Below are 12,435 nucleotides of genomic sequence, written 5' to 3' on the forward strand. Positions count from 1 at the left end.
GTCAGACACTTAACCAACCGAGCCACCCAGGTGCCCCAATCGCATCAGTTATATTATTATTGTTACTGTTATTACTAAGGCTTTGGTTTAGTTAATACAGCATATCTAAGTAGCAGAAGACTGTGCAACCTTTAAATACCTTGTGGTGGAAGAATATTTATTTACGTAACGAGTCACGACCCGCTGACAAGGAGGGCAGCATGAAAGCATGCTACACGGTTATTAGGATTTCCTGTGTATGATTCTGGGTAAAAAAAAACACATAAATGCAAAAACTGGAAAAACTGCTTTACCTCTTTTTCTGTGTTTTCTAAGAGGAGAAAAGAAGTGATTTAATAATAAAAGTAATAACACAACCTTCACTTTGGGCAAGGCTTTTCAATGTCCAAAGCTTTTTCCTATGATCTCATTTTTACACTAATGTAAGCTTGAATGACTGCTATTAAACTGCTATTCTGCCAAATGCCTGTAAGCCAAAATCCAGAAATCCATCTCGTTACCCCCAAAAGGGCAATCTTTCCACTAAAAGACCATCTTTCACTGACACCTTTGCTAACCATCAAGTCGCTGGTTTTCCCCAGTGGATGGAGCAGAGACACAAATCCAATTATATAGCCAAGGTTTTCTGCAAGTAGTTTAAGAAGGGATGTTTAAGTTAATGATGCAACATGGTAAAGTAGTATAAACCATTAGTTAAATCGGGGGTCTGAGCCACACGTCCCAAGGCCTGGCTAACCTTGTTTGGCTATATGATGCTTAATATCTGAAGTAATCGTTCTTCCCAATGCATGTCCCACGTTAAGATGCCATGGTAAGACCGCCAGCTGCTTCCACCACTGGCCTCCCCTGGCAGCAGACCCTGATTACTAGCTGGGCTCGCTGCCACCCAGATTAAAGCCCTGCCTCTCCCAGCCTCCTCTGCGCCAGCCATGGCTATATGATTACATTCTGGCCAATTAATGCAAGCAGATGTGTCTTGCTGGACTTCTGGGAGGTTCATGGGAGCCAACTCAGTGTCAGGAGCACCTTTTTCTGTGCTTCTGCTTTTTGTCCCCCTTCAGGCCTGTTACTTGGACCAAATAACTGGCATTTCAGCAGCCATCTTAGACCATAAGGCAAGCCTAAGGATGCAACCCATGTACTGGGCTGCAGTGAAAAATAGGAGCCTGGGTCCCTGATGACACTGTGGTGTTCTTAACCCTGCAGACCTCTTTTCAAAGACAAATGAATGTATACTTTGTTTTAGCCACTGATATTTTGGTTTTTTAGGTGATGCACAGCCAACCCTAAACTTATTGAGGATTATGGACCAATATAGGATGCTATACATGTTCCATTGCCAGTTAACAGCACGTGACTTTTAAAAGTAGGTGACTAGGATAATAAAGCATTTTAATAAATCACCTTTTTACTGAATCTTTTGTAACATATGTTTGTCACCAACTACTTTCTTTTTTCCACAAAGACAGCCCCAATATATACATTCTCTTTTCTCTAGTGGTTCTAAGTCAACTAACACGTAGGATTCATAGCATTCTGCCCTCACATGACAGCAACCAAAATCCAACTCTCTGGAACCAAGAAAAAAACAGGCCAGTGTACCCAGGTCTGCAAAAACACTAAGTTCTGACTCTCCAACTGGAGGGTAAAAACTAGCACAACATTATTTTAAATGATTAAAATGATTTTCAAGTCACACCCACAGAGCAATGGAGTAAAAACAACAATGTCATCAAGGCTCATATTGGATTTATACAGTCCCGGCAAACAGCCACCACAGACAAATTTCAAGAAGGTACCCCAACTCCCATGAGAGATATACAGCAGACATCAATATCAGCACCAGCCACACAGCCCAATGGACTATGCACGTTTCTGGGCATCTGTTACCATGAGGAGGTCAAGGGTCATACTGCCCCATGTAAGTCCAACTCTCATCACGACATAGTACACCTGAGGGCTCCACCTTGGCAATCCTAAAGCCCCCTAAAGACAAAGAAAGACCAGGGTTTTGTCTCTCAGATGACAGAATGGCATTGAGGTCTCTTGCCATCTCCTGCAGCAAGTAAACTTTTCCTTCACAAGAACCTAGACTTCCATACATAATCTCACAAAAGGTAAATCCTTGTGTTTAGCTTCAATTACACCCAAGTTTGAAACTTCTTGGAGGAAATGATTGACTTTTACAGTTCCATCATCCTAGCCCAAGTTTTTAAGATTACAGCACTTTGCCTACTTCTCCTAGCATGATAAGAAAAAATAAAGTTCACTTTCTACATTACATTTTCTACCAACTCATCTGCTTATTCTTACCCCATCATCCAAAGCAAAGTCTAGGCAGAAATGTGAAAAGGGTCACCAAAAGTTTTAGCTTATTTAAACATTTACAGAACAGAATTTGAGAGGAGGGATGAGAATAATCGTATTTTATTTTATGGAACTTAAATCCCTTACATGCATTATATCTAATGTTCCATGCTTTTGCAAGGATGAATTTTTCTATTGTTAAGGGTGAAGAAGGCTCAGGTAGAAGAGATAAGGGTAAGAAAGGCTATCTTAAAGTAAATTAGAAAATATATATTGGTGTGTGTGTGTGTGTGTGTGTGTGTGTGTGTGTGTGTGTGCATGTGTGTATTTACTTTAAGGGTAAGAAAGTCTATTTTAAAGTAAATTGGAAAATATTTATTTGTGTGTGTGTGTGTATTTACTTTAAAAATATTTAGAAGGTGGGGCGCCTGGGTGGCGCAGTCGGTTAAGCGTCCGACTTCAGCCAGGTCACGATCTCGCGGTCAGTGAGTTCGAGCCCCGCGTCGGGCTCTGGGCTGATGGCTCAGAGCCTGGAGCCTGTTTCCGATTCTGTGTCTCCCTCTCTCTCTGCCCCTCCCCCGTTCATGCTCTGTCTCTCTCTATCCCAAAAATAAATAAACGTTGAAAAAAAAAATTAAAAAAAAAAAAAATATTTAGAAGGATATGTCAAATGTAATACTTATGCTTCCTGAAGGAAAACATGGGTTACCTTTCTCTCTCTCTCTCTCTCTCTCTCTCTTTCTTTCTTTTTTATCTACACTTACTAACTTTTGTACAACAAAAACATGCACTACTTATATAATTTTAATTATTTTAAAAAATTTAAAAAGTATTTTTTAAAGTAAACAGATTCACAGTAGTATTAACAGAAAAATAAACCACATCTGGAACAGCTCGGAACAAAGTCTGAAGGATTTCTGGGCTCAATGCTGAAGAAGACAGAGTGAAGTTCCGGGGACCCACACCACTCTCCAAAACCCTAACTCCCTCCTCTCTGGACAGGATGCTCAAAGTGATTTATATACCATTTAACAAATTTTATCCTCTATACCACACAGTTCAGGCAAGAGAGAGCATGAATCACCACACAAAAGCAGCATAGACCCAGCACCTGCCGATTCTGCCAAGGAGACTGGTTTTTACCAACTTACCATGTAATTATGTCTAACACTTGCTTTACAATCCGGTTTATGGATTCTGGATGTTTAATAAACAGTTACTACTCAGTTCCCTGCTATTAAACACTAGGTAGTTACAACAATTAATTAATAATACCCGTAGGCTATCAGGAGTCCATAATACTACCAGCTGGTCATGCTCTCCCGGTTGACATTATCATCTGGATCGGCCTTGCAGCTCAAAGAACATGCTTCTTTTTCCTTATGGCCCCTTCCCTAGTGGGTACCTCAAACTGGGGTGCTCAGGCAGAATGCATGCAGGCAACATATATTTGCATTATCTGCTGTTCCTCCAAAGGGGAAAACCCCTTTTGTAATTACAGACACACTTCCCTCAAGTGGAAAAATAAATCTATGTACATATGTGGATTTTTGCACAGCATATCAGAATTATACACTGCCAACCTTGCCTGCTAGTATGAGCTCAAAATTATCCCAAACCCCTGAGCTGCCTCATTCTTCTTTTCCTACACCAATTTTTCCTGGCACTCATTGTACCCCTACATCTCAACTCAAGGATGGGATGGTTTTAAGCAAGGAATTTCACTGCCCACTGAGATTCCATTCGGAATCCACTCCCACCAAGCCATGGACTGAGTATAAAAAGTGTTCTTGAGCCCTCCAGCCCCATCTCTTCATACTCACTGTTACTGGACTTAAGGTCGCGGTGGATGATGGGGACAATTGCCTCATCATGTAAGTAGTTCATCCCTCTGGCAATCTGCACAGCCCAGTTCACCAGGATGTCCGGGGGAATCCTTTTCCCAGATAACACTCTATTCAAAGGCCCTCCACGTGCAAACTCCATGACCAAGCAGAGGTTGGGTTCCTTCAGACACACACCCCTGAGGGCAATGATGTTGGGGTGCTTCAGCATGGCAAAGAGCTTGGCCTCCTGGCGAACATTCTCTATGGTTTGGCTGATGTCCTCATCGGGGTCGTGGCGAGCTGCTTTCACGGCAACCTCATCCCCTATCCAGAAAGCACGATAGACCTTCCCAAAGCCCCCGATGCCAATAATCTCTTCCAGGGTTAGCTCCGCAAAATCAATCTCTAACACTGAGAAAGAAAAGAAAAACAGAAGTCAAAAACATTCTGAAAACACCCTTGAATCACCCATTTACCTGGAGGGTTAACAGCAAGTTGTCTGTTCACTTGGCTTTTTTGTCTCCCCACTGTAAGGAAAACTCCAAAAGGGCAGGAAATGTTAACCTCTTGCATTATTCTTAATGACTAGTACATAGCAGGCATTCAACAAATATTCATGTAATAATTTCTATTTGGGACATCATACAGAATGTCATACCAAGACAAACCATTTTAACTAAAGGGAACACAGAAGGAGATCGTTTTACTGTGTACTAGATGAGGAGAAGCGTACAACCCAGTGACAAGGCAGACACACAACAACCAAGCCACGGTGTGAAAAGAACCTTTAGAGCAGTATAAGCAGATCAGGAAAAACACCAACTCCCACTGCAGGACAAGGATTAAGAGGGTGAGTGGGAAGGGATTCTCAGGGAAAGCAACATTGGGAATGCACCCTAAAGGATGAGTCTGCTAGAGGGGAGCACCTGGCTGGCTCGGTCAGTAGAACACGCAACTCTTGACCTCGGGGTTATGAGTTTGAGCCCCATACTGGGTGTAGAGATGACTTAAAAATAAAATCTTAGAAAATGAGTGGGAGGGATCCCATCAGGCAGTGAAGATCAGGGGTGGGAGAAGGACAATCCAAGCAAAGGGAAGGTCACGAGCAAGAACATGGGGCATGAGAGTATATGGCATATTAAGAACTGTAGGGAGTCCAGTATGGCTGCATTAGATGCATTAGGATACAAAATGAGGCTCAAAGTATTGTTGGGGTCACCTAGGCTGTGAAATGTTTTAAAAGTCATTCTGAGAGGCTTGAACTTCACACTGTGAATGATAGGACTAGTGCATTTTTAAGTAGAGGAGTGCTTTTAGACTGGGACTTAGAAAGGACATCGACTCTGGCAGCCATGGGGACTATAACCTGGCGGATGGGGAGCCTACTGCAAAAGGTACCACTAAGGAGGCCACTGAAGTAACCCAGGCATGCAAACACCAAGGTCTGAATAGCAGCAACAGTGAAGACAGAGAGTGTGCAGTAAACTGGGAGGATATTTTCAAAACGCGGTTCTACCAGGACCTGGTGACTAGGATACGTGGGAAAGGAGCCTCCCAGGAGACATCTTACTCCAGAAGTCATCTGCTCCACAGCTCTATCCTGATTCTCCCAGTACCACACCCAACCACACATCTTCTTTCCAATGCAGAGTTTGAATCTAGGGTACCTGATTATATCTTCCGCTCTGTTTGGAAAGGCTTCCATGGATAGATAATAATAGCTATCAGTGATTATAAATCTTGAGCTAGATAAGGTGTTGCTATATGAGTAAAGTGCTATTTTATGTTTCTCTCATGAAAACCCTGTGCTGTGTCTTCTCAGTTTGTCTTTACCTGGCTGACTCATATTCAACCCTCAGGTCTCAGCTTAAACAAAATCTCCTAAGGGAACTTTTCCTAACCCTTGCCTCAATGAGGTCAGGCCCCCATCAAACATATCCATAACAGTCTCTGTTTGGCAAGACTCAGCAAGGTTTAATTACTTGTTCAGTGCCTGCTGTCCTGCTAGATTGTGAGATTCACAAGGGCAGATTCTGTCTGCTTTACTCACCACTGTACTCATCCTGCTGAACACTCAGCAGGTAAGTGATAGTCAAGTAAAATGGGGGCAAAATCTAACTCAGTAGGGACTAAACCAAAGTCAGACAGACCTGAAAAGTTAAAAAAAAAAAAAAATGCATTGGACCTCCTGAAAAAGATAGAGAAAATAAGGTCGCTAAAAAACAAAACAAAAAAAAAAACGAAGAAAACAAAGATACATTTCTGAACTTTTGGCAAGATCAGAAGAGGAAATGCCCACTGCTGTTCTCTTCCTTCCTCAGCCAGCTCCAGGATGCTGGATGCTTCCACTCAGATGCTGGCAGTCCTCAAACCTCTATTCTCCCTGAATTAGAGTATTCCTAGCCTATCTAGGGCTAACATTCATTTGTAGTTTACAATGCAACTGGCAGTCTGCACAAAGGAATACAAAAAGTTATACAGAAGGTATAGCCCATCTTGACCCAAAAGTTTCAGCTGTTCAAGCTTTTCATCTCAATCTGGTACTCTTCTTGAAGAATCAAAGGTGTGGCTGGTCCTGCAGACAAACAATCAACATCTGCTCTACAATTCTCTACATGATCTTTCAGAGGCCCGAAAGTTAAGAACTACATTTCCCAGACTCCCTTACCGCTACTGTTCTGCTTCTGCCAGTTAGATGCACAAGATAGGGAAGGCAGAAGTGAGATGGACACCATATTCTTGCTTTTCTCCTGGCAAGCATGGCTGTGGAGAAGTAGGATTTTCCTTCATGTCAGTCATTAGCTCTGGGCAGATGGAGAAAGGAATGTTGTAAGGTCAAGTGGTTGCCTAATCTCTGGACAGTAACTACAAGAGGGTGTTCCTAAGATTGACAACTTCGATGTCACCCCCTGATTCTGTACGTTTCTAATTAGAGAAGTGGTGGCTTGCCGGGTGGGCCAGGTCTGCAATGTTCTGAGGGTTGTTCCCACAGATCCAGCTAAGAGCCCCTTCTCCCTGCCCTTCCAACACTTCTGTAAGCACTCATTTTCCTAATTCTTGTCTTATCTCATTTATACGAATGAGATTACTAATTCTTGTCTTATCTCATTTATACGAATGAGAAAAACATGGGTATATTAAGGGGCTGTTAGAAACTCTCTTGGAAAGGAGCGCCTGGGTGGCTCTGTGGGTTGAGTGTCTGACTCTTGATTTCGGCTCAGGTCACGATCCTAGGGTCACGGGATTGAGCTCTGCACAGAGCTCTATGCTGAGCGTGGAGCCTGCTTAAGATTCTTTCCCCACCCCACCTCCGTGCACCTCTCCCTGACTTGTGTTCTCACTCATACACACACTCTCTTTCTCTTTCCATCTCAAATAAAAGAAAAAAAAAGAAAAAGGAAACCCTCTTGGAGAAATATGTAAGTTATGTCAGGACTCTCCTTGGTCATGGAGGGAAGGAACATTCACTTTTCTTTTCTTTTTTTTTTTTTAAAGATTTTATTTTTAAGTAATCTCTATGCCCAATGTGGGGCTTGAATTCATGACCCTGAGATTGAGTCGCAGGCTCTAATGAGCCAGCCAGGTGCCTCAAACATTCACTTTTTCTAATAGCTTCTACACTGATAAAAAGATATGTCTCTGTAACAAGTTGGCATTTACACATCTTATTTCCTCAACTGAATATCTGAATTTTCCTTAAGGGAATAAACTGTTCAGTACTTTGTTTTATACCCTCCCTTCTTTCCTCTGTTGTGAGGCATAGTTGTAAACACACAGGACGTGTTAAGTACTTATTTAAACGTACAAGGATTTAAAAGAAGGGATTCTGAATCAGGGTGCTGAAAGGACAGCTCCTCAAATGGCATTTCACAGAAGACGGAAAACCTCTGTGGGGAAGAGAAAGTGATAATCTCTCTCTGGTAGAACATAAACTCTCGGGTTCTTGCTAACTAGCTAAGGAAATAGTATGACCAGCCTTCAAGAAAAGTATAGAGCACAGCTTGCAAGCAGATAGAAGACAGAACAGTGAGGACTGGGGGGAGGGTACTTTCTTTTCTCCTCCCTGTGAAGATTCCTTTGGGTAGGAACTAGACCTTCACTGCAGCTGAGAGAATGTGGGGCTCTCCTTTCCCCCTCAAGTCAAGACCTGGTTTTAAGTAAAAATCAGGTCAAGTCACGTTCAGTACATTTTTCAGTTTCTGTGGATGGATATTTTCAGGAATATCAAGAACAAAATCTTATTTCGTTCGTTTTTGCAGTCAAGATGTTATTCTCTCTCAATTGTATTCTTGGAAACTAAATGTATAGGCACATTCTGGTGGGTTTGGGCGAGTGAATGGTACACACGTGACTCATTTAAAAATCCCAAGTATGCCTGAAAATACATTCTTATGTTTCTAGTAGATGTAAGAAAAAAATGTAAATTAGTAATAACCTTAATTTATACCCTGCTTGAAAACAGACACAATCCTCCTGTAAAGAAACTGTTGTGTTTTTTTTTTTTTAAATAACCTAGGGCTATTTATCTCTCATGATGATAAATTTGGAACTGTACATTTTTCCTCTTTCGTTAAAAAAAAAAAAAAGATGACTGAGTTCCTAGGTTATTTGTATTTGTCAGCTCCATGGAAAGCTAAACTTTCATATCTACATTGGTGGGGATAACTGCACTATGTAAATATTAGATGATTTCTAGCATCACTGTTTTTTTAAAATTTGTCACAAGGTTTGGTAATTTCCCCTCTTTTGTTTTGAATGAAGTTTGAAACAAAATTTTCAGTTTGAAAAGCAATATTTGAAACTAAAACTGAACATTATTACTTAACTGAGTGTCTGCTGTTCTTAATCTAATGTCACAATTCATGCCTCAAAGGAGAAATTCAAAAGGGTAACTGGGGAAAAGCTGTCAGTGGCTCAATTTTATTCCAAAGTCTTTGGAGACAAGGTTGCCAATCACCTTGATTTTCTGAGTGACACTAACTGAACTGGTGGACACAGGAGACCCATCAGAGCACCTGTTAGCAACTTCCCATGTTCATCTTTACCAAAGCACTGCACTGAAATGATGTATTTACATCACCAATCTCCCTCGGGCATGACTTACAAGCACCTCCTTATCTTATTATTTCTTTATCTCTTGGTATTTAACACAGTATCCATCTTTCACAAGGCACTCTAATTGGTTTTTGGATGAAATTAAACTTTCTGAATTATCAAGAATTAATCCCATTCAAGTTCAGAACTCGTGGTGAGACTAAATAAAATAAGTTACCAGGACCTTCAAAAATCATGTTCTTCAAGTCAGTTCTTTTAAGAAGCACAAAGTACTCCCTACTTTCTCATCATCTGAATTCTATATACAGGAATCTAGTCTACCCAAGGTAACTTTTGTTACATTAAAGATTAAGTCCTGGCTCTGTGCTGTCAGTTCAGAGCCTGGAGCTTGCTTAGGATTCTGTCTCCCTCTCTCTCTCTCCCTCCCCCACTCACGCTCTGTCTCTATCAAAAAATGAAGAAAGGATAAAAAAAATTTTTTTTAAGATTAAGTCCTGGGCACCTAATGGAGGAGCTGCTAATGTAGCACACTGTGGTCACATCCGGTGTTCTGCAGATGAGTTCTTCCAGCCCAAGTCATATTCACTCTTGACTGCTCGACAGCTGGAAGTACAGACATTAAAGAAACTGAGTCCCTGCTCAGGAGCCTCACATAGCTCTCCTACTCTGACATTAGCTGTAAAAAAAAAAAAAAAAAAAAAAAAAAAATCACAAGAAGTCACTCACAAAGAAACTCACAATTTGACTCCTGTTTAAAACTACACTGTGTCTAATATGCCAGGCCATTCTTCCAATATCTCTTCCAATACGTGACCATGTTCACCTTCAACACTATTTCAAACCCGTATGCTAAGACCCTTAGCCTACACCTTCCCAGTACTACAGGCAAAAAGATTTAACACTCAGAAACAATTTAAAGTCATTTGTCCCCTCCAGGCTTTATATAGATCAAATTGTAGAAACACGAAGTTTTAAATTGAATGAGAGGGAGATAAAAACAAAGGGAACTAAGGATTTGAACATCAATTTGATAGTCAAAACACCAATAAAAAAGGAGAACAGAAAAATAAGGAAAGAGGTTGTGACTGTCATATTAAGTGATGGTATTTTATAAACATCTTAAATAAAGTAACACAATTCTTCAGGTGAAAATAAGTTATAGGACCAGAAAGATAAATGGTTTGTTTGTTTCAGAAAGATAAATGTTACGAATGAAATTTAAAAATTCAATGCCTGAAGTTGGCCCTTGGTAATGATTTTTTTACTTGACTAAAATGCAAAGTATACAAAATCTGGAATAAACAATAATAAATATGTATTAACAAAACCCGTATTAGCAAGAAAGAAATTATGAGGACCCTCAAATACAAAACAGTGTAAACTGCACAGGAGATATTTACATCTTTCTTCTAAAACCACCTAGCAGAACTGATTAAGGGATTCTAATGGCAATTTAACTCCTTTAAAACAAAACAAAACAAAAAACAAAACAGGGAATTTTATTGCAGGGTGTGGAATAGGGGGCTCCTGGGAAACTGATGAAAACCAGGACACTGGAAGAAAGGCCCTGGGAGGGACCCGTGGGCATGGTCCGCTTGAGATTTGGCAAATACCAAATATAGGCAAGGATCTAGGATGAGAAGAAAGGAGAAATGTATTATGTGAACAGCCTGGGTGTCAAGAGACTGGGATTTAGCCACTCTCACGGGGAAGATCTTTTTCCCTCTCTAATCATTTCTCACCCCATCACCTGCTTCTCCACACACTAGACCCTTCTCAGTGAGACTCCTAAAGGTACAACTTCTGAGATACATGATTGCGATCCAAGAAATAGGCAAGACGTTTCAAAGACACTTCCGACCCGAGTTCACACAGGCTTCCGGGACTTGAGAGCCGGCCCAGCCAGCCCTGCGGGAGACACCCCCATCTGCTCCCTAGCAAATGCCTTGAAGGGGCGGGGACAGGCGGCAGAAGAGGTCAGGAAGGTCCCTGATTTGGGGACTAAGGTTAGGACAGAAACTACCAGCTGGCCTGAAATCCTTCCACAGTTGGGGGGAGTGGGAAATGGGGAGATTCTCACGCTGGGGCTTCAGGATGTGGAAAGCAGACGCTGCCGCTGAGGTGGTCAGATGAAGGTTAAGGAGCCCGAGCGCCTGAGGTTCCAGGCAAGGCCTGCGGCATCTCTACCTTACCCAGCGCACCCACCAAAGCCCCTACAGCGCGAGCGCGCGCGCACACACCCACCCGCGGGTCAATCATTCCCCACCCGTTACGAGACCACCCCTAGGCCTCCAGCCCCCCCCCCTCCCCGCCCGGCCCCGCGGCCCCGCCTTCGCCTTACACTGAATGGGCGGGTAGCAACTGGGGTCCTCGCCGCCGTGCTGGCAACGACTGGAGAAGGCGCTGCGCGGGGTCACGTAGTTGCTGGGGAAGATGCCCACCCGCTGGTTCAGCTGCCCGGTCCACCAGCCCTCGTCGCCGGACACCTGCGAGTCCTTGGACAGCACCTCCACCACGTCGCCCAGCCGCAGGGTCAGCTCGTCCTCGCCTGCAGCCTCGTACTCGAACACCGCCGTCCAGTAGGGCAGCGGTGCTTCGGAACCCAGCTCCCCGGGGGCCGCCGCCGCCTCCTCCTCCTCTTCCTCCTCCTCCTCGGCCGCGGCCCCCGCTCCATCCTCCCCCGGCGGGGCGGCAGCGGCGGCGCTCGCCAGGCAGCCGAGAAGCGCTCTGGAGGGCTCCATGGAGCGGCCGATCCATAGGGTGCGGGGCTGCCGCCGCCCGCAGGAACCGCCGCCGCCTATTGTTCATGCGGCTCCGCAGAGCTGGGGGGACCCCCCTCCCCCGACGGCGGCCGCAGGTAGGGCCCGGGCTGGCGGGGCGGAGAGAGCCGGCTCGCTGGGGCTGGCGCGGAGCGGCGACAAGTGCGCCGAGCGCGAGTGCTCACCGCGGCATGGGGGCGCGGCGGGCCCGAGCCCCCGCCTTCGCGCTCGCCCCCCCGGGGCGGCCTGGCCACCTCCGCCGCGGGTACCTGCTCGCGCAGCCGGTGCCCGCCGCCGCCCGCTGGCCGCCGCTCCCCTTTCCGCGCCGCGCCCCGCCCCCAGCGCCGCCCGCACGCCCGGGACCACCTGACGCGAACCTGGCTCCGCCCCAGCCCTGCGGACCCGAAGGGGCGGGGCCGCCCGGCACCGGGCCCACCCCCCCACACGCCAACCCGCCCTCCCATTGGCCGCGGCCGACCGTCCGCAGG

At 44.5% G+C, this 12,435-nt stretch overlaps 1 protein-coding gene across 2 annotated transcripts in view; it reads right to left on the reverse strand.

Annotated features, from left to right (window-relative positions):
* The window catches only part of MAP3K9 (mitogen-activated protein kinase kinase kinase 9), an 82,013-nt gene extending 69,726 nt beyond the window's left edge, over nt 1–12,287 (reverse strand). For both annotated transcript variants that reach the window (XM_045451396.1, XM_045451394.1), the window contains exons 1-2: nt 11,530–12,287; nt 4,131–4,544 (exon numbers count right to left, since the gene is read on the reverse strand). In XM_045451396.1, coding sequence (XP_045307352.1) covers nt 4,131–4,544; nt 11,530–11,929 — 814 coding nt within the window. In that variant the 5' untranslated portion in view covers nt 11,930–12,287. The remainder of the gene's footprint in view (nt 1–4,130; nt 4,545–11,529) is intronic.
* Nucleotides 12,288–12,435: the final 148 nt, after the last annotated feature.

This window comes from Leopardus geoffroyi, chromosome B3 (genome assembly GCF_018350155.1).
Source record: "Leopardus geoffroyi isolate Oge1 chromosome B3, O.geoffroyi_Oge1_pat1.0, whole genome shotgun sequence".
NCBI classification, from domain to species: domain Eukaryota; kingdom Metazoa; phylum Chordata; class Mammalia; order Carnivora; family Felidae; genus Leopardus; species Leopardus geoffroyi.